Genomic DNA, 25,115 nt, shown 5'->3' on the forward strand with positions numbered 1-25,115 from the left:
CTGGGAGGGTCCAGCTTCCTGGTCTCTTCTGGATCACTAGATTTAGACAAATCTGGCCTAAGAGTTGTTTGGTGAGATTTTTAATTTTAATTATCAAAATAAAAGAGTACCATGATCACCATGCGAAGTGTGGACAATTGAGAAAACAGTAGAGGTCACCATACTCCTACCACCCAGGGTTCACCCTGTCCGTGTCCTGCGAGTCTCTACTTCTACTGGACTTGTGCCTTTCTAGAAGAAAGCTCCACGTTACTTCCTGTTGCCACATAATTGAGCACCCAGGCTGTTAGGTGAGGGCAAGCAGAGGTCAGGTGTTCCTGGATTTCTCACCAGGCCAGAGGCATGGGGCTCCCTCCCACCATTCCACTTGTGGCCAGGGCCTCATTCAGGCAGCTGTGGTACTACGTCTTGGTGTTTTCTCTTGAGGATCCAGAAATGATGGTGTTTTAGAAATATTCATACCAAAAACAACTGAAACAAGAAATCCTTACACCTAGATGCCCCACTGTATTTGTGACTCCCTGCCTTGTACCACCTATAGGTGGCCCAGATATTGTCAGACGAGGAAGGCACACTAGGTCCCCGTGAGGCTGAGCCCATTGAGGCAAAGGGGACAGAGCAGGGTATGATGGGTGAGGTGTGCAACTGAAGCGATCAGCTAGGCATTCTAATGTCATAGTTTGAGCTAATTTTAGACTGACAGTTAAGCACAGAGAGTGCATGTGCCCTTTGCTGAGTTCCTGGATGCTGCATCTCCTCCTGGGTTTCCCTCATCTTCCTTGAAAGGCACAGTCTGATGACACTTTTGAGGACTGTTGATTAGGTATTTGGTGGGACGTCCATGACTGGACCGAGGAATGTGTTTTGGTGAGAACATACAGATGTGACATAAGACCTTGGTGCACTGTGTCGGTTCTTGGTGTCAGCAGTTGTGTCCTGCTCACAGTGGCCCAAGTCTCTAGGTGTCTTCCACTGTGCAGTTACTATCTTTCCTTTCATAGTTAGTAAATATCTTGGGGAAGGTACTTTGAAACTCTTAAGTCTTGTTTTCCTGGAGTTTGTGCCCACTGATCTTAGTCTGCTCAGTGGATCTTGTCTGTAGCAGTTATTCCTGTGGTGTTAGCTTCACACTAACTTTGTTTCCCTCTCCTTCTGTGCTTATTGATTGAATTTTTCCTGTAATCCAACATGAATCACCATTACTTATTTTACGTGCAAATCATTCCAGTCCTGGCCATCAGGAGCTCCTTTAGGCTGCCCCATCTTAGCACATCCTCACTTTACAGCCCCACGAAATAGTCCAGCTCAGCCCTGTCATCAACCACATGGTCCCTTCTAGTGGGAACTGCATTTAAAACCACATCCTGGGTACACGGTGCTCACTGTCCTGGGTTACACAGCTGGAGGGTGGGAGTTACTCCACATTCCTCTGGTCTACATTGAAATTTTGACCTCATTCTGTGCTTGCACCTTTCTTCTCCGAGAGAGACCCGGTGCTTCTTACCTGCAATGTGTTTACTGGCCTCTTCACTCCCGTCTTGTTTCACAAGTGCTGGCCCACCCATGAAGCGCCTGCACTGGTTAGAGAATATACTTTTGTGGGTGGTTCTTCTGGTCTTTTGCTTCATGGTGTCTTTTCCAGAGTGACCAGCTGAGCACGCTCTTCCCCTCACTGATCCCTCGATAGGATAGGTGGCCTCAGTTGTTGCATGTGTTTTAAGTGTCTGCATCCCATTTGGTGTCAGGGTTTATTTGGGGGCTGTGAAACCTCACTGTAAATAAAGGCAACAGCCCTGCATCCTCCTCGTCTCCCATCCCCTGCTTGCTTCTCTTCCATCTTTGCTATATTTTGTTCTGCACAGACATCACTGTGTATGTATTCTTGATCTCTTCTTTCTTGCATGCATGGTAGCAGGGTAGACACTCTCCGTACTTTGCGTTTTACACATCACAGTGTCTCTGGAACCCAAGTCCCCCTCATTCTTTTTCACAGCCGTGCAGTGCTCCTTTCAGGGCCAGGGTCTGTACCATAGTTCATTTACCTGTTTTCTTGTGTACAAGCATCTAGTTGTTTCCAGAGAATTACCTGGTATATCTGCATTTCGTGTGACTGGAGGTGCGTCTTCAGGGCAGACTTGGTCAGTGTTGTTGGTGCAGCTTCCCAGCCTTTGCTAACTCCTCCCTTTCACCCATTGTGACTGTAGATCGCGCCCCCTCCCTCCCTGGCGGAGCCCCTGAAGGAGCTGTTCAAGCAGCAGGAGGCTGTGAGGGGGAAGCTGCGCCTGCAGCACAGCATTGAGCGGGTAAGAGGCGGCCTTGGGTAGGGGCTGCAGGCTTGGGATGCATTTGGCCATGTTAGCCTTGGCTCACCTGGCTCGTGTCCTACAGGAAAAGCTGATCGTCTCCTGCGAACAGGAGATCCTGCGGGTTCACTGCCGGGCAGCGAGGACCATCGCGAATCAGGCGGTGCCGTTCAGCGCCTGCACCATGCTGCTTGACTCTGAGGTCTACAACATGCCTCTGGAAAGCCAGGTCGGTGGCCACCCAGGTTGGGCACTCACACCTGTCTCCCAAGAAGAGCTAGGCCTTTCAGGCTTTGGCTACACACACAGGCAGGAACTGGAGGCACTGACATACCATAGACCTCACTCTGGTCATGTGAGCAGGTCTGCCCCCAGGATGGGGGAGGCAGGGGTGATCAGACAGTAGTACATGCAATGCTGTTATCATAAGGTGCCGTGTGGGCTCTGTGAGGCCATTCCAGGTTCTCTTGGGCACAGGCTTCTGGCTAACTAGGCTCGGCTGGACCTCAGTTTCAGGCACTAAAGAGTTAAACTTTCCTCTGAAATATACGCATGATAAGGATGAGCAGTACCCAGAGCTGCTGCATAAATAGCCTTCTGCAGTGAAGGCCCATAGGAGGCTGTCATGTTGGCTGGGGATAGTGTTGGCCTTGTGCCAGCTGGGTGACAGCAGCAGCAAGGCCTTGTAAGCCAAAGGCCAAGAGGCGTGGGAGCCTGGGGCTGCTTAGCATAGCAGTGCTTTCCCCGATGTGCATGCAGGTCCCAGGGTACTATTAGAACTTACTTGCTGGTCGGTGCAGGCTGGGCAGCAGAACCCGAGGCGCTGCCTACCTGTCCTCCAGAGCAGCCCTGCCTCAACCACTGCAGTTGGTCATCCTGGCTCCCCTTGCCCCCATGGTTAGATTTGTTCCATGTGGTCATATCTTTTGCTTCCCCTACTTGACTTGACCTGTCACTAAACATGTGGGCACCCCTGCCCCACAGGTCTCCCTGCCTCTGTCATCTGGGATGCAGGACTGTGCTTTTAAGTGGCCCTGTCTACTGGTGACCCCTAGTTTTAGGAATTTTCAGCTGCCTCTTGACCTGTGCATGGACACATCTGAGGTTTAACACATGCAAAGCAGGCTTTCGTGTCTGCTGTCATCCATTCTAGGCCCAACTGCTTCTCTCACCTCCTGCTGCCCGCAGCACTCAGGCCTGGCCTTCTGAGGCTGTCTGCCCTGGATTTTACTCCCCAAATTATTCTTCCCCAGCAACCGGTGACTTTTTAAAAACCACCTAGCATGTGTCATTCTAGGCCTGCTTTCTGCTCCTCAGCCACCCCCAACTTTCTGCTCACATGGACTTCTACAGAATAGTGTTGTTCCCTTGGGCCTCTCCTGCTGCCCCCTTCACTGTTCGGGCCTTGATGCCAGGCCCCCTCTTGACAGATGCCCGTCCTAGCTCCCTAGCTGGTGTGAGCTCCTGCTGCACCCCAGGCTCACGGTAGGATCACATGGACCTCTAGGGGTTCTGAGCAGTATTTCTGGGTTGGCTGTGGCTGTGTGGTAACAAACAGTGGTTCATTGTTTTTAATTAAAAACTTTTTTATTAATGCATTAAAGATTTCCCATTTACTTAGTACAGTCTTTAAAGTTATATCTTTAAAAATTTCTCCATCTAACATACTATGCATAACAAGTTTTTTTCTAAAACAAAACATTTGGCAGTAAACTAAAAATGGTTGGTTGGGGACTGAGTGATTTTATTTCAGGGCTTGGGTGTTTGGAAGTTGGGCTTTTTGTATCTGAAAGGAAAAAAAAGAATCTGTTGCTCTTTAAGGAATTTCCTGTGTTGCTTCCGAATGTCAGAGAGAGAAATCCTCAGGCTGCAGCTCTTCCCCTCAGATATGTTTGGTATGAGGTCCAGGCTCAGCCACTAGGTGGTCGCGCATGTCCACGTGGCTGAGAGACTTTCATTTTTTTCTCCTCAGCATGCTGGCCACCCTGACACCCAGGGAGAACCAGACAGTAGGAGTCCTAAGGCGTCCCTGTTTGTAAACTGTAGTCCATCACAGGCATAGATGCTGCCATACTTGAGAATGGTGACATTAAGGTAGTATTCTTGCAGAGTGAAACTGGGAGGCTGGCCCTCTGCCACCTCAAGCCTCTCAGACATCCTTTTCAAAGGAAATATATTACTACCTTATTTTATAAACAGAAGAAATTGAAACATGCTATAGCCAGCTTTACTATGCTGCTCCAAAAGCAGTGCGGGCCAGAGGCCGAGGGCTTCCCGATTCTGTTTCCTGCATGGGGATCGTGTCAGATGCCCTCATTGGGGATCCCAAGTCACTCCAGGGCAGCTCTACCATGGATGGGCCCCACAGCCTCCCAGGGCGGATTATGAAAACTGGGGAGGAGAGGGACAGAGGGTCATGCTGGCTCATCTTAGAGCACGATTATAATGTGTAGATTCAGGAATGAGGCTGCAGCTTTTATTCTTAGGAAGGAGGATTTGAAGCACTGTGCACGTTTGCCTTCTTTCTTGTTCCCATCAAATGCTCATATTTGATTTCTTCTCCAGGGTGATGAGAACAAATCTGTGCGAGATCGGTTCAATGCCCGCCAGTTCATCTCCTGGCTCCAGGATGTGGATGACAAGTACGACCGCATGAAGGTGAGTGCGCTGTGCTCCCCTCCCCTCAAAGCTGCGCCTGGGCTAAGAGTCTCCAGGAGTCTACTGGGGTGGGGGGAGGCTGCTTCCGGGTTCCATGTTTGGAGGTGACAGTTTAGACTCTCTCTGAACCCAGCTGATACTTTCAGGGAGCTGAGCTCTCCCCATCCCCATGTTGCCTCCTTAGAGTGTCTTCCCTCCTGTCCAGGTGTGCGGGGAGCAGCTCCTGTCACCGGCTGGCGGTCAGACCTCTGTGGGACCCCACCTTGAGCCCTTCTCAAAGGTCACAGCATATACCCATCACCACTGCTCTGAACATGCTGACCAGTGCAGCAGGCAGAGGATGGGTGGGAGATAGATTATTAGCAAGTAAGAAGCAAATCTTTATCTGCAGTTGCTAGAATTGCACATATGGTCACCTATGAGAATCAACCGTAAAATTTACCAACAATAGTGTGCCAGTTATAGTCAACACACAAGTCAGCACCACCCCAGGAAGCTCCATGAGGCAGGGCCAAGTGGGCTATGACTGCTGTCCTTTTCCGAGAGCTACAGAGCCGACGCAGGGGGATGCCTGTACTTGGAGAGTAGGATTGTTTCCAGGATGCCAGCCTTACCTGCACCCTTTACCTCAGTGTCATGACCACGGCACCAGAGCAGTGCACACAGGTGGCCACATGGGGTGGACAGAAAGCCCAGAACAGAACAGCAAACCCACGTGGCGTTTCAGGCCCCAGGGTCTCCTGTCAGAATGTGGGTACAGGTATTCCATGTGACTATTGGTTTCAGAATCACAAGTTAAATGAGATCCTATTTAGTAGATAGACTACTAGCCTCCCGTGTGTGTTCCTGTCCTGTAGTCACTTGATAGTTTTGTAGGGTAAGCAGTATCAAATTTTACAGTGTTTTGGCTGCCTAACCTAGCAAGTTCACTTGATTCATTTAAAATTTAGTAACACATGAAAAACAAATTCATTGGATCAACCCAATAAAATGGAAACCCAGAAGCCCATCAATAATTCAGTGATTAAATGGCATGTGGGAACATCCAAAGATTAAAATTTAAAAGAATAGGTAATATTCTAAATTAGGCAGACATGGCCTGACCAGTGAGGGTATCTGAGCTGCCCAGTGAAGAGGGTCCATCCTGAGGTTCAGACACATTCCAGCATCCACGTGCGAAGAAAGTTTGGAGACGCGGCTGCCACACTGCAGAGCACAGTAGTTATTTTCGAAGACTAAAGATAGAGGAGGATTTTTATCCCCCTCCCCCCCACCTTTGTCACACTTAAAAAAATTGTTTTAAAGCAAATTAGACAATGTGATATTCCATCCTAAATAAATGTATGTGCATCTAAGGAAGTATTTTCCTGTTCGGTTACTATATCATTGTCAAATTTTGTTAATGTGAAGTATGGTCTACTACCTGGCCATGTTTAAATCTCCTTTGTTCCCAAAATGTGTCCCATCTTGGGTCCACATGTGTTACGTCTGGTTATGTCCTATTCCAGTAATTTAGTTAAAGTCATTGTTTCAGTTTTCAACTTTGCACCTACTTAATGATTTAGTACCTGTTTAATAATACACCCATGAATATTTAAACACATGCTAAACCCTAGATAACCCTTTTTAAAAATTAAGTACACTTCTAAAAGACATAATTTCTGCTATAAATGCAGGTGAAACCAATATCACCACCCATAAATAATTATAAAATAAAAGCAAAAGCAGTTGTAAGTTCTAATGAGATGCTGTTGTGAATCCCACAGTGGTGGGGGCACAGAACATTGACAGGGACAGACTCTCCATGTGGTCAGCAAGACCATTCACGGCAGCATGAGAAGGCCAGGGGTGGTTAGCCGGCCTGCAGGATGGCGCTGTGGCCATGCAGAGGCACAGGCTAGCACAGTGGGCCATCCTTCGGCCAGAGCTTGGCCAGGGTCCCTCTACCCCTTCCTCCTAGTGGATATTATGGCAGGCTGAGTGCAGTGGGGGCCCAGGCCCAGTCCTCTTGGGCACCTGGGGGGAGGGTGGGCCAGGGTCTTGTCTCTCATTTCTCTCACCTGCTGTTTCCCATGCAGACGTGTCTCCTGATGCGGCAGCAGCATGAGGCTGCAGCTCTCAACGCTGTGCAGAGGATGGAGTGGCAGCTGAAGGTCCAGGAGCTGGACCCCGCCGGGCACAAGTCCCTGTGTGTGAACGAAGTGCCCTCCTTTTACGTGCCCATGGTGGACGTCAATGATGACTTCGTGCTTCTGCCAGCCTGACACACCATGGGACAGCTGCACAGGACACAAGCGAGGGCCACATGCATCAGCCCAGCACTGCTGCCGAGCCTGGATGGCGGAAGGAGACCTTGTCCCTCAGGTGGGGGTACCCAAGGCAAACCCTGCACTTTTCCCCCTGGAGTGTGGCTTTTTCATATCAGCTGCCATGGGAGGACGAGGAGACCGTGGGGACGTGGACACGACGGCCTTGGGGTCTGTTTTCCAGCCAGCTGCACGGGCATTTCAGGAGCTGCAGAACAGAGTGCATTTTTTTTTAAAGTTCTTGTTCCATTCTGATCAACTAAAGGAAATGAAATTCAGGCGCTCACCCCTCACAAATAGTGACCTCCAGGTCGGGCAGCAGGGAGAGTGCCATCCTGGCTGCTGTCATGTTGCCATGGAGCTGCTGACAGCCACAGGCCTCAGACTAGGGCTAGGACGCTGTGCCGAGCGAGGGCTGGCTGCGCCGCCCACCCGCCTGCCTACCACAGAGGGACACAGAGCCAGGACTCTCCGGTTGTGTTTTTAATGGAGTCAAATCCACGTGGTTTGTATATTTTTTCCTTTAATCTTGGGCATTTTGTTTCTCTTTCTGAGAACATAACTTGAAACACTACAGAGCCAATAATCATATAAAAAGTGTACCCGTAAACGCTGTACAGTTTTATACACATTCACAATGTACTTTTGCTGCCTTCTAGATAATTTATTTTGCAACACATTACTGCACAGTTGTAAATAACTTATGTACTGTAACATCACTTCAGTTATGTGTAAAGAAATAAATAAATTAATTAAATGCTCTTTGTACATGACAGTCCCCTCCCCGGGAGGGGACAACATGCAGGACTGGGAGATGAGGGGTCACTCCACATATAATTTTGAGACATTATACAGCTGACTCTTGCACAACGCAGCGGGGAGTGGGTTGGGGCACCAGACCCCCACGCAGTTGTGAAAATCTTCGTGTAACTTTTCAGTCTCTCCAAAGTTAACTGCTAATAGCCTGCTGTTGACCAGAAGCCTTACAGATAACACAGTCGATTAACATATTTTGTGTGCTGTATTATATACTGTATTCTTACAACAATGCTAGAGAAAAGAAAATGTTAAGAAAATCATAAGGAAAATACATTTACAGCATTTATTGGGAAAAATCCACATCTAAGTGGATACGCGTAGTTCAAACCCGTGTTGTTCAGGGTCAACTATTTCTCCCTTTACTTGCCCTCGTTAGGACCCGAGGGGCCATCCTCGCTGCCCCAGGAGCTGGCAGGGGAGGCCGAATCCCTGTGTTCTTCACATCCCAGCACCCCAGGCGGACAAGGGTGAGGCAGAGCCCTCAGCTCCTGCAAAATGCCAAGGCTTTCTCTCTGCTGAGGAGGCTGAGGGTGTGTGAACGTAGAGAGGACTAGCCCCTGGCTGCCAGAAACCCAACAGGATGCCTGTGTCATCTGTCCTGAGGGGCCTGTCAGAAGTAGGAAGGAAATGGTCACTCGCTGCTGGGCCAGCAGGTCCTCTGGGTAGCGTGGCCTTGGAGATACCACTGTCTAGGCCTGGCCGGTTCTCACTCCCTGACTCTGCCTGCTCCCTGTGCTGAGAGCAAGCCGCCACCTGATCTTCTGCTTGAGGCTGAGAGTCTGCATTGCTAACAGGTTTCCCCGTGAGGCTGCAGCTGGTACGAGGTCCCTACTTTAAGAACCCCTGTGCTAGCCGAAAACCAGCTCAGAGGGCAAGAGTTGGAGGTTTGAGCCCAGCACGTCCCAGCAGGGGCCAGGCCTTGCCCAGAGCAGACAGGGCATTCGCACCCTGTGTACCTCCCCAGGAACGGGATGAGAGCTGGCATGGTGGCTGCATGGTGTGCCCGACCACATCGGGGTGTGTGAGGGCGACCTCCTGAGTAGGGGCTCCCAAAGTGGCATTTTCCCCTAGACTACCCTCACCTTGTCCTGTCTACAACTCCTGTTCTGACTTCTGGCTCACAGAGTTGGCTTCCCCAACACCTGGGGTGCTGGAGGGACATGTATGTGGAAGGGACAGGTCCAGGCATCAGGGTCTGGGTAGGCTTTTTCCTTGCTCACGTCCTGGGACCCCCTCACTCTCATCTCTTCTCCATGCTTCCTGTACTTGGTGGGGGCAGCAGGAACTATAGAAATGAACCTACACAGGAGGGAAGCTCCAGCTCTGCCTCACAAGCATCTGGGAGCACGATTCCTGATGCCATGTCTCCTGCAGAGCAGCCTGCCTGAAAGCTTGCCCCACACTGGCCTGTGGCGGCCTGCAACCATTCCCTTCTCAGGTGCAGGGAGGGTTCCACAGTCTGGCCTAGGCTCTTCAGGGGGTGGGTTATGGGCAGGGTCTCAGTTTCCCCAAAGCACCTGATGTGACTTTCTTGGGTCCATGCCTGGGGTATGGGGGGAGGACGCCCTCTCTTTCCTTCTGACTGTTCTCTCCTTTGTGCAAATCCACTCCAGGCTGTTCTTGCCACATGTGTTCCTGGGGAGGGGCAGAGTCGGCAGCAAAGCTCCAGTGTTTTCTGGGCACAAATTAGTTGTTTTTCTAATAACAGAACTTTGATCACAGTAACACTTCTTTTAAGCCCTGCTTCTTTTTTAAACAACAAATTAACTTGCACTCATTCGCATGAGCATGCCTTGGCATTGGCAGCTTCAGGCCATGACGGCAGAGGTCATGGAACTCCTGGCCCTGTGCATGGGGGCCACCTGCACAGTGTGCACAGCCTGGTGAGACCAGTGAGGTACTCTGTTCCCCAGAGAACATTTGTAAATAAATTCTAAGGACAAAGGCTCTTTCTGTGGTTCTGCCTCTAGTGTTCATCTCTGTCTAGGCTTGAGAAGTCAGGGCAGGTGTCCTTAGGACGTCCATGAGTTCAGAATTGCACCTGGTGTGGAGATACTGCTGACTGTCCCCGAGGCCTGTGACTGCAGGTGTTGGCGTCAGGCTGGCCACCCTCAGGAGGGTCTCGCTTGAGCTGAAGAAGGCGGCACTCTGCCCCAAGTGCCGTAGTATCACAATTAGCCCCATTCCACACACTGGCACTACTCCACTACTGCCTGGGGTCCTGGCTCTGGCACAAATGGGTGTCAAATTCCTCGCTGGTGAGAGGGTCCACCGTCCACCATTCTACAGTTCAAGGCCTCTGCAGACGCTTCTGATCCTTTGGCCTTCAGAGGCTTTAGAACCTTATTAGCATCAAGAACAAACTAGACAAATGCCCAACCCCCAGGTGCTATGGGCCAACACGTCAGTCCAGACCAGGGTCCTTCTGAGAGGGAAGCTGGTGCCTTGCCAAGGGTAGCCCCCGACTTAGATGGAAAGATAAAAGAAATGAGGGTCTTTTTCTAACCTGCAAAAGAGAAGCTGATGGCAGACTCTATGGCTTGGAAGCCGGTGAAGGTTTTTCGTGGAAAGCAATGAACAGCTTTCCTCTTGCGTGGAAAGCAGCTGAGGCAGAGCATTCTGGAGGTGCAGGGAGCCTGGAGGTGGGGGGTGACCAGGTGACCTCACAATGTCTAGTCCCGTCCTAAGATGGCAGGAGGACAGGGTCTCTATCGAGGGGTGACTGGACATCTGAGGCTGAGAGAGAGCCAGTAACCTTGGCAGGAAGAGAGGATGCCTTCACACGAGTCAGAGCAGCATGTGGGCCCCTGTGCTGTGTAGGTTCCCTAACACAGCCTTTCATCCTTACTGTGACACAAGGGCGGGGGGGCGGAAGACACTGCTCCCAGATGCACTTTTTTCTTCTTTGTATTGGGGGAGTTAACGATGCACAGGATTTATAGAAGGGTGGAAAGAATGGCTCAGGTTCATATTCGTCGGAAAACAGAATGAAAAATAAACCGATTGGCGAAAACCCAGCATGCAGCGAGGGGAGGCACAGGAGCATTGCCCAGGAGCAGGAGACCAGTGTGCTCAACATACACCAGACCTACAACCTTGAGCTGCTCTTCTGGTGGATGGCGAAATGGCACAGACCCAACAACCCCGCTCTGAGCATTTAGTTCTATGAGAAACAGGCTTATGGGCATGCAACATCTCTTACAAATGCATACCTAAATTATTTGTAATAGTTAAGAACTAGAAACAAATGTCACTTTTTTAAACAAGGATTTTAAAAAGATAAAATTATGGTACATATAGCAAAGTTTTGATACCACTATATAGCAAACTTGATACCAATATTTGGCCAGATGAGTCTATTGCATCAGTTGTCCTGAATACAGTACAGTGCTCAGTAGCACAGTGACCTTCACCTACTAATGTCAGGAGCACACTACCCCATCACCCCCCGCCATGTTGTGACAACCAACAGTATCTCCAAACATTGCCAAATGTTCCCTGAAGGACAAAATCACCCCCATTGAGAACTGCTTATATATAACAATGAAGATTAACAAAATATAGCAACATACACAATTCGTATTGCATGATTCCATTTTTAAAAAGTTCAAAAAATCCCCAGGAAAACGGCAGTGTGAGCGATCAGTCACTGTGTGGAGAATGCGAGGCCCCTGGGAGGTGCTGGCAATATGCTTTCTTGATCTGGGTGTTGACTATATGGGTATTTGCTTCGTGATGACTCAATGGGCAGCAAATATGTTTTTGGCATCTTTTTATATTTCACAGGAAATTTTTTTTTTCAATAAATAGAACACATTTCTCCATTTTCCCAGGAAACTACAATGATATTCATGGACATACTCTGGAAAATACTGTGCAAGATGCCAAGTTAAAATGGCAGAGCCATTTGACCTTCCAGTCAAAATCCCCCACTCCACTCCCCAAAAAAGAGAAAAAGGGGAAAGTGACCAATTCAAAGCTGTTCTAGTAAAGAGAGAATGATTATATTGCAGATCAGAACCTCTGAGAAATGGAGAAAATAAAGTAAGGTGAAATAATTTGATGGAAAATGAGATGGGACTTTTAGAACAGCAGAGTAAGGACCTCAAAAATTTCCTCCATAAGAGCAATGAGAACATTAGAGGGGGGAAAAAAAAAACCTGTCAAAATGAACTTTTCCAGAACTCTGAGAATCAACTAAAGCTAGTTACAATCCAAGGAGAAAAACAGCTGAGCTTTCTGTCATTTTAAGTTTCCATATTTCCATTCTCTCTCCAGCTAACATGTTAACCTTGAAAACCAGCAGCCTATCAGCCACCAACGGGGTCAGACTGGGTGTGGAGCTCCTCAAATGCTCTCTCATCTCTAGGGCGTTGTCCCCATTTGCCCTGTCTGGCACCTTCCTGGAAAAGCACCATTCATAGGGCTTGTCATTATTTGACCTGACTTGTAATAGTTAAGTTCATTCCGTGGGAAAGCACTCTTCCCAGAGGGATTTTCAAAAGCAATCAATGACAACTGTTTAACCTCACAGCTGCCTGTGGTGATAAGTGTGGGGGCAAACGAGAGCCTGGTCACAAAATTCAAAAGAAAGATCTGGGGAAGAAGATGGCCATGCACATGTGCAAGTCTGTGTGCAAGCCCAAGAAATCACAGAACACCCTGTTTTCCCCTTTTGGCTAACCTTGAGACCTTGGAAGCAGGGAGTGAAGGCTAAGGCAGAGTCGTAACCTGCCAGAAGATTCTGAAGAGCCTTTGGACAAACGATGGAAGACTTACTGGATCAAGGCTTTAAGGAAATCTCTGTCAGAAATCATTAGCTGAGCAGCAAACTAACAGCACAGAGACTTCACTGCCCTCACATAACGGACTTCACAGAATTAGCTCAGAAGAGACAAAACATACAGCAACAGCAGCAACCAACAACAAAAATCTGGGGAACAGGAAACCAATTTCCAAAGCTGCCACATTCTATTATTTAAAATGTCTACTTTTGAAAAGGAACTTAGAAGAAACAAAGTATGACCCATAAACTACAACAAAAAAAGGAAGCAACTAACAGTCTCTAAGAAAGCCCAGATGTTGAACACACTAGAAAAAGACTTAGCCAGCTTTGACAAAGGACGCTCCAAGGACTAAATGAGATCATGCCTAAAGATTTAATATGACAGTAAGAGAACGGTGTCTCACCGAAAAGAGAGTACCAGTAAAGAAAAATTACTTTTAAACGAAAATGGAAATTCTATAGTACAATAACTGAATTTGAGTTATTTGAAGAAAGAATCAGCAAACTTGAAGATAGGTCGACCAAGATGATCAAAGTTGAAGAACAGGGGGAAAAAAGGAAAGAAGGAAAATGAACAGAGCTCCAGAGACCTGGAGAATGCAACCGAGCGTATCAGCATATGCATAAAGGGAGTCCTGGAAGGGGAGAGAGAAAGGGGAATAAAAATAGTTAATTTTATATGTCAATTTGACTAAGCCATGGTATCCAGACATTTAGTCAAATATTCTGGATGTTTCTAAGGGAATATGATTTAGATAAGGTTAACATTTAAATCACTAGAATCTGAGTAAAGCGGACTGCCCTCTATAAAATGGATGGGCCTCATCCAATCAGTTGAAGGCTTTAACAGTGAGGAGGGAATTCTGACTGCCTTTGGACTCAAAATGCAGCAGCAGCTCTTCCCTGGGTTCCCAACCTGCTGGCTTAACCTGAAGACTGAAGAGTTTGCACTTGCCGGGCACCACAATCATGAACCCTAATTCCTTAAAATGTATCTATCCATCATCCATCCATCTTCTACTGGTCTGTCTCCCTGGAAAACCCTAAATGATACATTAGACAAAGACTTAAAGTCAGCTTTTATAAATTATGTTTAAATAACTTAAAGGAAATTATTTATAAAGACAGTAAGAGAATGGTACCTCACCAAATACAGAATCCCAATAAAAAAAAAAAAAATGGAAATTCTATAGTTGAAAAGTACCATAAATTAGAGTTGGCAGAAGAAAGTATCAGCAAATTTGAAGACAGGTCAATGAAGATGGTATAATTTGAGAAAAAGAAAAAGAAAAATGAACAGAGACCTGATCGATGCTATCAAATATGCCATTATATGTAATATAGACATTCTAGAAAGAGAGAGAAAGGGGCATAAAGAATATCTGAGGAAATAATGTCCAGTTATCCAAATCTGATGAAAAATATTAATCCATAAAGAGATCCCCAGCTAGATGCATCATAATCTAATTGTCAAAAAATGAAAGACAAGAAAATCTTGAAAGTAGCAAGAGAAATCAATTCAGCCCACAGGTGACTTCTCATCAGAAACCAAGGTGGCCAGAAGGTAGAGGGATTACATATTAAAAGTGCTGAAAGAAAAAAGACTGTCAACCAAGAATTCTATAACTTGTGAAAATATCCTTCAAAAAATAAAGGAGAAATTAGGACATTTCCAGATAAACAAAAACAGAAGATTTATGGCTAGCATGTCTGCCCTTCAAGAATAAATAGAGCCCTTCAGACTAAATTGGAAAACACTAAATAATAGCTTGAATTCACATAAAGAAATAAAGTCATTAAAGATAACTATAGGTAAACATAAAAGGTAGTATAAACGTATTTTTGTTTTTTACTCGACTTAAAAGACAACTTCATAAAGCAACAATTATAAAACTTATGTCGATGGGCTTGTAATTTGTAGCACAAAGGAGGATAAGACAGCTATGCTGAAGCAAAGTTTTTATACCACTGAATTCCCTTAATATTCATCTAAATTAGGCTGTTCTTGTTAAGATGTTAACTGTAATATCCACAATGATCATTAAAAAGAAATAGCTCAAAAACAGTCAAAGAAACAAGGGAATTTAAATGGAATACTAGAAAATATCTAACACAAAAGAAGGCAGTCATGGAGGAACTGAGAACAAAAGCAAACTTATGACATAAAAACAGCAAAATGTCAGAAGTATTATCAGTAATTACTTTAAATGTACATGGATTAGACTCTCAATTAAAAGGCAAAGATTGGCAGAATTGATTTTTCTTTAAATTATGATTCAACTATATGCTACCTACAAGAGACTCAGCAAAAACTGGCAGACCAGAAAGGAGAACTAGACTGTGAATAGTAATAGTTGGAGACTTCAGTAGGCTCACTTCTCCTAATGAATAGAACAAGTAGGCAGAAGATCAACAAAGAGACAAGACTTACACAAGCTATAAGTGAACTAGACATCTATATAACACTACCCAACAACGGCACAGTGTATATTCTTCTCAAGTGCACGTGGAATATTTTCCAGAAAAAGACCACATGTTAGGCCATAAATCAAGCCTCAGTAAATTTAAAAGGACTGAGGCAATACAAAGTATGTTCTCCAACTACAATGGAATGAAATCAGAAATCAACAATCAGAGGGCATTGGAAAATTCAAAAACATGTGGAACTTAAAACAGCACAACTCTAATAAAGAAGAAACTACACGGGAAATTATAAAATACTTTGAGATAATTCTATAGAACAAAACCTTTTGGAGCTAATGCACCACATAGTTAGCAAAACAAGTATGTAGTAGTAAGAGAAGAGAGGAGGCATCTGAAAAGTGCAAAGGAAAGGGCTTGCAGAAAAGACCAACTCGGCCGTTCCTAACTGCCCTCTCTCCCCTCTCCAGGACTCTCCAGCTCACATCTGTTGATTCATGGCTTGCCGATCAACTAATGTCCTTCCTTATCTCTGTAGCTGTGTAGAAACAACAAGACCGTGTAAAACTGCTTGTTATGTCACAATCGGGGCTCAGCCTTTGGATGGGAATCCGCTGAGCAGGTGCCGACATTAATAAGTATTGCTTCCTGCTTATAGCCTCGGTGTCCTGTCTCTCTGTTCAAGAATCCTATAATAGTGCTGATAACGCCAAGGTCGCAAGACAAACGACCTATAAGACCAGTGGTCTGAAAATTCCTCCCCGCTTACAGCCCCCCACCCGAAGCTCCCCCTCCCATCCTGAGTCATGAAGCACACGTGAAACCTCAAAGGAATCATGGGCCCCTTGCATGGATGCTGCAGGGGTATATAAACTGTAATAAATCTAACCAAAGCGAGCTTGTGCATGGAGCTGTTAACCCCACGTGCTCCGCTGGCCAATAAATTCTCCTTTCTCTAACAAAGTCGTCTGAGTGTCCAATCTCCTCTGTCGAGTGTCGCTTCCTGCAACAGTAGGGGCGCCCACTGAGACAAAGGCTGATTTTCCCAACAAAGCCACTGAAACGCCCCCAAACTAAGGCAGCCAGAGCAGTACCTGAACCATGAACAAAATGTGGGACTTCAGATTATGGTATGGAATTTACAGATTTATTTTTCAAAGTCAAAGAAATAATGTTTAAAAAATTCAAAATTTCCTTTTATAAATCCAAATTATACCACATTTCTTACCTATAAAACTAATGAAATAAAAGTTTATTTGCCCAAAAAGAAAGCTGGCTAGAATGGCTCTAAATATCGGACAAGGTAGATTTCAGGAAAGAATATTACTAGCGATGAGGAAGCTCTATCTATAATGATAAAGGAGTCAGTCCATCTAGAGGTCATAACAATTGTCAATGTCTATGCACCTAATGGCAATTTTCAAAATACATTAAGCAAAAATTGATAAAATTGTAAGGAAAAATGGACAAATTCATAATTTTGGTCAAAGATTTAACATCTCTCTCAGAAAATAAGTAGGAAATCATCAAAGACATAATTAATTTAAACACCATCAACCGAACTAACCTAATTAACATTTAGAGAACATTTCACAACAACAAAAGTGGAATAAACATTATTCTCAACTGCAGGGGATATTTACCAAGATATACCATCTTTTGGTCATAAAAACAAGACTCAACAAATTCAAAGTATTCAACTCACCCAAAATATTGTTCTCATTAGTAATAGAATTAAATTACGAATCAATAACAGAAAGACCCTTTTTAAATCTCCAAGTATTTGGGAACTAAATAACATGCTTCTTAAAGACCTACAGATCAAAGAAGAAATCAAATGGGAAATCCAAAAGCTGGTCCTTTGATAAGATCAATAAAATAGATAAATCTCTAGCCAAACTGTTCAGGAAAAAAAGAGTAAAGATGTAAGTTACCAATATCAGAATGAGAGAGGTGACATGACTAAAGATTGTCCAGCTATTAAAGGGATAATGAAGGAATATATGAACAACTCTTATACCAATAAATTCAACAACTGAGATAGAACAAATTCCTTGAGAGACACAAATGACCAAAGCTCATCCACAAATAAATACACAACTTGAGTAGTTCTATATCTACTAAAAACAATAAATGTGTAGTTTTAAATATTTCTGTTAAAAAACTCCAGTTCCTGATAGCTTCACTGGTGAATTCCACCGAACATTTAAGGACAACATAATACCAAAAAAAGGTAAAGACAACACAAGAGAATCACAGATTAAGATTCTTCATAAACATAAATATGAAAATTATAAGCAAAATTTTAGTAAATCAAACAACAATATATTAAAAGGATAATACACCATTACAAAGTAGGCTTTATTCCAAGAACACAAGGTTGGTTCTAATTCAATGCTAATCCATGTAATTTACTATATTAACAAAGTAAAAAAAAAAAAGTGACTATATAGATGTGGAAAAAGCTTTTCACAAAACCAACATCCACTTCTGACTTAATAAGTAAATAAAACTCTCAGCAAACTAGGATTAAAAAGGAATTCCTTCACACCAAAAAAGGGCATCTATGAAAACCTACAACTAACATCATACTTAATGGTGAAAGATTGAATTCTTTGCCTCTAATATCAGGAACAATACAAGGATATCCATTCTCACCACTTTTATTCAGCATTGTACTGGTCGATCTAGCTTCTACAATAAAGGAAGCAAAATAAATATAAGGCAACCAGATTGTTAAGAAGTATGCTTCCAGAAAATATGATTGTCTATGTGAAAAATCAATGCAATCTTTAAAAGAAAGAAAAAGCTAGTGGATATAGGATCAATATTCAAATATCCATTGTAATTCTTTATACAGCATACAATCAAAGGTGCAAACTAGAATGAAAGTGAATACTACTTCGCATTTGATAGAAAGGCTGAAATTACTAGTGTATATGTACTTTGACCACACTGAGTATTGGTGATGGCATGGAAGAATTGTCATTCTGCTAGACTTATGGCGGAATTGTAAAATGGTACAACTACTTGGAAAGTTCCTTAAAAAGATACACAGGAGTGACATTACCAAGAATTGTAGAGTAGGAACTCCAAAATTCCAGCCTTCCATTAAAGCAATAATTAAGCTGGCAAAAACACTCTAAATCAACCTTTCAGAACTCTGGGGTCTAATAAAAATTTTTTAAATAAGAACTAGGAATGCTTAACAAAGAAGTAAGCTGCCAATTTTTGGTAAAAGAGTATGTGGAACATATCACAGAATAGGATAGAGTAGGAAGCTCCAGGAATTCAGCCGTCTACCTAAAGAGCTACTGAGCTAGCAGTAACTACTCATAGTAACCAATTTGGTACCCTGGAGTCTAGCTGATAAGGTTGCAGCAGAGCTTGATGAAGTGGCTGGCAAATGTAGGTAACTTTCAGCCTTCTGCATGATAGCAGCTGCCATCTCCCAACCCTATCACGGGGGTGGCAGCCCATGTTCCTAGAGGAGTCTGCTAGAGCCAGTGTGTACAAAAAGGACCCTTTTCTCCAAATATACGAGTTCTAGGTTCTGATTGCTGATCACTGCTTTTGATTACTGAGGGGCCAGAACAAAACAAGTGGTCACTGTTTAAACCTCCATGGGCTAAAGTGGCTTCCTGGAAATTTAAAGAGATAGTATTTGGGGTTTTTGTTGTGGTGGTTGTTCCCTCAACACTTTGGGAGCCATACATTTAAGGAAATCTTCGTCAGGTTATTGGCTGCCTGAAGAGATAACAGAACAGAAGTTTTAGTGGCTATACCCAACAAGGAATACAAACTTTGCAGAAAGAATTTGGAAAAGTCACAGACAAACAAGTTTAGCCCTCAAAATTCAGCAATACCTGAGGAATAAGAGAATATGATTTCCAGAGTTATCATGACATTAAAAATTCCCATTCTCAATAAAAATTATAGAGCATAGAAAGGAACAGGAATATATGTCCCATTTAAAGAGGGAAAAAATGGACAGAAACCATTCTTGAGGAAACCTAGGCATTGGAATTATTAGTCACAGGTATTAAATAAATTTTATTAAATTTGTTTAATGAATTAAAGAAACCATGGACAAAGAACTAAAGTAATCAGGACAAAAATATATGAATAAAATAAAAACATAATAGAGAAATTATAAAAAGGAACTAAACAGAAATTCTTAAACTAAACAGTACAATAGCCAAAATGAAAAACTTTCTATAAGGGTTCAACAACAGATTGGAGCAGACAGAAGAATCAGCAAACTTGGACACAAATTATTAAGTGTGAGGAGCAGAAGGAAAAAAAAAGCATGAGGAAAAATGAACAGAGCCTGAGGGACCTGTGGGACACCATGAAACATACCAATGTGCACATTACAGAAATTCCTGAAGGAAAGAAAAGAGAATAACGAGGAGAAAAAACACTGAAGAAATGCCCAAAATTCCCAAGTTTGAGTAAAAAGATGAGTGTATGTGTTCAAGAAGCTCAAATTCCAAGCAGAATAAACTCAAACAAAGCCAACCCAACACACATTATAATCGATTTGTGGAAAGACAAAACATTGAAAGCAGTAAGAGACAAACAATTCCTCATGTACAAGGGGTCCTCGATAAGATTAACATCTGATTTCTCTCCAGAGACCATGGAAACCAGCGAGTAGTGGGATGACATATTTAAAGTCATAAAAGAAAACTGTCAACCAAGAATTCTGTATGTGGAAAAACTGACCTTTAAGAATGAAGGAGAGATTAAGACATTTCCAGATAAATAAAGGCTGAAACAGTTCATCGCCAGTAAACCTGCTCTACAGGAATGCTAGTAGGAGTCCTTCATAGTGAAATGAAAGGACACTGGATGCTAATTCAGAGCTATAAGTAAAAAATAAGCAACACCAGTGTTTTAGTCAACTTGGATACTACAACAAAATGCCATAGGCTTAAAAAACATTTATTTCTCTTTGTTCTGGAGGCTGAAAAGTCCAAGATCAAGGTGCCAGAAGATTTGCTGAGGGCCCTCTCCCTGGCTTGCAGACAGCCAGTTTCTCATGGTGTAAAAAAGATCGCTTTCTTGTGTCTTTTCTTATAAGGGTACTAATCTCATCACGAGTGCTCTACCCTCAACACCTAATCCTCTCCCGAAGGCTTCACATCCAAATACCATCACACTGGGGGTTACGGCTTTCACCACATGGATTTGGAGGGATATAATTCGGTCCATGGCAAATAGTAAAGGAAATTACATAGGTAAATAGAAAAGCCAGTATTATTGCATTTTGCATAGTTTGTAACTTTTTCCTATATTATTTAATAGGCAAATGAACAAAACAAACATTATAAATCTATGTTAATGGGCACACAATATATAAAGATGTAATAAAGAGAAACAGATGTAGAGAGGCAGTGTTTGTATACTATTGAAACTAACTGGTATGATTAAATTAATATGTTATAAGTTTAACCTAGGTTATCATAAGATGTTAACTGCAATCCCCAAGGTAACCACTAATAATCTACAAATATTTTTAAAAGAAAGAAAAAGAGAATCAAGAAAGGTATATTAAAAAAAAAAACTAAATACAAAAACAGGCAGTAGAGGAACTGAGGAACAAAAACATGTAAGACACACAGAAAACAAATAAATGGTAGAAGTAAATCCAAAAGAGAGCTGGGGTGGTTATATTAGTATCAAACAAAATAGAATATAACTTAAAAATTTTTACAAGAGTCAAAGAAAGACATTATATATTAACTTTTAAAAGCCCAATCCATCAAGGAGATATAACAGTTATAAAAGCCCAAGACCAGGTGACTTTATGGGTGAATTCTACTAAACATTAAAGAAACACCAATCTATCCCAAACTCTTAAAAAAACAAAAAACAACAACAACAACAACAAAAAAAAAACAACAAAAAAAAACCAGAAGAGGAGGGAGCACCTCCTAACTCATTCTATGAAGCCAGCATAGCCCTGATACCAAAGTCAAAGACATTGCACACAAACACACATGCACACAAACTATAGACTAGTATCTTACAAATATAGATGTAAGTATCCCCAAGGTATTATTAGCTCTAATACTTGTGTGTGTGTGTGTGCGTGTGTGTGTGTGTGTGTGTGTGTGTGTGTAGGAATGTCTACACATAAGATCATGTCATCTGTAAACAGAAATAGTTTTACTTCCTCCTGTCTAATTTGGATGCCTTTCATTTCTTTTTCTGCCTAATTGTTCTGGCTAGAATTTCGAGCACAATATTGACTAGAAGTGGTGAAAATAGGCATCCTTGTCTTGTTTCTGACCAAGGGGGAGCTGTGATACAGGGAGAGCTTTCAGTCTTTTGCCATCGGTTACGATATTAGCTTTGGGTTTTTCCAAAATGCCCTTTATCATGCTGAGGTATTTGACTTCTATTCCTAGTTTTTAAAGTGTTTTTATCATGACATGATGTTGAATTCTGTCAAATACTTTTTACGCATTAATTGAGATGATCATGTGTTTTTTCCCCCTTCCTTCTAGTAATATGGCGTATTACATTGGTTGATATTTGTATGTTGAACTACCCTGGGACAATCTCACATGATCATATTGTATAATCATTTTAGTATGCTGCTGAATTCAGTTTGCTAATATTTTCTTGAGCATAAAGAAGTCCAGCAAAGTTGTAGGATACAAGATCAGTATTTTAAAAATCACTTGTATTTCTATACACTAGCAATAAGCAATCTGAAAAAGAAATTTATAAAATAATTCCACTTGTGATAGCATCAAAAAGAATAAAATAATTAGGAATAAGTTCAATCAAGGAAGTACAAGACGTGTATACACAAAACCACAAAACATTTCTGAAAGAAATTAAAGATGACCTAAATAAATGGAAAAACAGACATCTTGTGTTCAAAGGCTTGGGAGACTTAATATTGCTAAGGTGGCAATATTTCCCCAAACATTCTACATTTTTAATGCAATCCTTACCAAAATCTCAATAGTTATTTTCTTTGCAGAAACAGAAAAAGTGATCCTAAAAGTCACATGGAATTGCTAGTGACTCCAAATAGTCAATACGATCTTGAAAAAGAAGAATAGAGTTGGAGTACTCACACTTTCGATTTCAAAATGTACTACCCAGGTACAGTTATCACGACAGCGTGGTACTGGTATAATGACAGGGATATAGACCAATGGAACAAAACTGAGAATCCAAATATTAACCGTTCAATTGGTTTATCAAGAGTGCCAACATGATTCAATGACAAAAGAACAGGTCTTTCAACAAATAGTCCTGGGATATCTGGATATCCACATGCAAAACAATGAAGTTGAACCCTACCACATACTATATACAAAAATTAACTCAATTTGGATCAAAACCCTAAATCTAAAAGATTAAACTATAAAATGCTTAGAAGGAAACAGGTCTAAATCTTCTTGATCTTGGATTTGGTAATGGTTTCTTACAAGACACCGAAAGCATGAGCATAAAGGAAAATAACTGAACCTCATCAACATTGAAATTTTTTCACCATCAAGAAAATGAAAAGATAAACTTACATCTAGATGGCAGAAAATATTTACAAATCTCATATCTGATAAAACCTAGTATCCAGAATATGTAAAGAATTCTTACAAGTGAACAACAAAAAGGCATGCGACCCAAGTCAAAAATGGGCAAAGGATTTGAACAGTTATTTCTTCAAAGATATACACGTGGCCAACAAGTACATGAAGATTTTTTACATCACTAGCCATTAGGGAAAAACAAATAAAAATCACAATGTTTTGTAGTTTTGGGTATACTTCACATACACTAGGATAGGTATAGTTCTGTTTTGTTTTGTTTTTTAAGGGAAGATAAGAAGTGTTGGCAAGAAGGTAGAGAAATTGGAATCCTCATGGACTGCTGGTGGGAACGTTAAATAGGCAGCTGCTGTGGAAAATTGTTTGGTGGTTCCTCAAAAAGTTAAATATAGATTCACGACATAGCCTAGCAATTACACTCCTAGGTATACACCTGAAAGATCTGAAAATAGGAACTCAAACAAATACTTGTACAGTTAAGTCTCTATTTAACATCATCGATAGGTTCTGTGACTTTAAGCAAAATGATGTATAATGAAACCAACTTTAACATAGACTAATTGATATAAGCAAGAGTTAAGTTTCAACAGCATCTCATCGATGTTACCAAAATGACTTTGAACGAAATCAGGTTATTCGGAGACCTGCTGTACACCAATGTTTATAGCATTATTCACAACAGGCAAAAAGTAGAAACTACCCAAATGTCCATAAACAGATGAATGGACAAAATGTGACAGATCTATCTAAAGGAATATTACTCAGCCATAAACAGGAATGAAGTCTTGACAGATGCTACAATGTAGGTCAACCCTGAAAACATTATTCTAAGTGAAAGAAGCCAGACCCAAAAGGCCACATATTGTATGGGTGGTGGCTGGAGGAAGGCGCGAGGAGTGGGGTGGTTAGGGACCGATTATTTAATGGCTACCAGGTTTTCTCTTGTGGTGATGAAAATATTTTGGAACTTGACAACGGCTGTGGCAGCATTAAATGGTTAGTTTTATGTTATGTGAATTTCACCTCAATAAAACATTTTAAAAATATCATTCTTAAATGCAAAATATTGCCCACTAGAATATACAATGCAAATGAAATCCACAGTCCCTTAATAAAACAAAAGAAAGCAAACCAGTTACGAAAATTTGGGTGTGATCTACAAGACCTATTGTAATTTCCCTCCCGCGAAAAACAGAAGTTGAAAACAAACGGGACCTACCTTATTCCTGGGATGGAAGCCTCCACCAGGGTGACGGTGTCCCTACTTAATCCATAAACGCAAAGCCATTCTGAGCCAAGCGCACAACAGGACCCACAGCCGGACAAAGTAAATGAAGCTCCTTCTGCAGAATAATTACGATAATCCTCAAACTTCTGAGAACGCTGAGCACCGAGCAGGGCCTCTCCTAACCGGATACCACATTCGGCCCGGCTGCAGCAACGGTGCCACGCAAAACGGCCAGAGCCGGACGCTGGAGCAGGACGGTCTTAGCCGCTCCCTCCCCTGGCTGCAGCGCCGCGTAAGGCCGCCGGGGGGCAGTGGTGACCCGCGCTCCGCAGGCCCGACCCCAGGCCGGCACCGGGTCCTGTGTCCCACCCGCTTCCCCTAGCCATCCCCAACCCCCAACCCCGGGCTCTCGGGCGATGCCGGGACCCCGAGGCCCCAGAGCCGCCAGAAGCAGTATCCACACGGGGTCTGCGGAGGGCGACCCAAGCCCGGGCTTCCCCGCTGCCCACATCCGCCAAGACCACGCGCACCTGAGCGCCCCTGGGCCACACCCCCGCAATCCCCGCGGCCTGGGTCCTGGCACTAAGACCCACACCTGCCCTGCCCTCTATGGCCCCTCTCTTGGCTCCAACCTCCAACCTTAGCCCCTTAAGGCCCCGCCCCAGTCTCGGCCCCTCTCAGACTCCGCAACGGGGACCAGCAGTCCTGTATGGCCACGCCCTCCAGCGGCCCCGCCCCCTCTCCGGTCCCACCCCCTTTCAGGTCCCGCCCCGCCGGCTCTGCTCTTTCTTAGGCCCACCTACCGGCCCAGTCTCAAGGTCCCGCCCACAAACAAGCCCCGCCCCCACGGGTTCCGCCCCTCTAAGTTTCACCGAGGCTCGGAGGCCACCGATGGAGCCGGAGGTCCCGGTGTTGCGCGCCGCAGGCGGCTTTGGCCGAGCCCGGCGCCTGCTGGCCGCCGCCTCGTGGCTGCCATGCGTGGTGCTGGGTCTGGCGCTGAGCTCGGAGCCGCTGCTCACC

General features: G+C 43.7%; 1 protein-coding gene across 11 annotated transcripts in view; it reads left to right on the forward strand.

Annotated features, from left to right (window-relative positions):
* Positions 1-8,035, forward strand: part of ANKRD11 (ankyrin repeat domain 11) — a 199,414-nt gene extending 191,379 nt beyond the window's left edge. For 10 of the 11 annotated variants that reach the window (XM_023537683.1, XM_011371868.2, XM_023537684.1 and 7 more), the window contains 4 exons: positions 2,205-2,303; positions 2,389-2,532; positions 4,869-4,961; positions 7,040-8,035. In XM_023537683.1, the coding sequence (XP_023393451.1) occupies positions 2,205-2,303; positions 2,389-2,532; positions 4,869-4,961; positions 7,040-7,225 (522 nt within the window). In that variant the 3' untranslated portion in view covers positions 7,226-8,035. Of the gene's footprint in view, positions 1-2,204; positions 2,304-2,388; positions 2,533-4,868; positions 4,962-5,166; positions 5,328-7,039 lie in introns of all 11 variants that reach the window. The other variant, XM_023537688.1, reaches the window with a different exon arrangement.
* The last annotated feature ends 17,080 nt before the right edge of the window (positions 8,036-25,115 follow it).

Source organism: Pteropus vampyrus, unplaced genomic scaffold, assembly GCF_000151845.1.
Source record: "Pteropus vampyrus isolate Shadow unplaced genomic scaffold, Pvam_2.0 Scaffold196, whole genome shotgun sequence".
NCBI classification, from domain to species: Eukaryota; Metazoa; Chordata; class Mammalia; order Chiroptera; family Pteropodidae; genus Pteropus; species Pteropus vampyrus.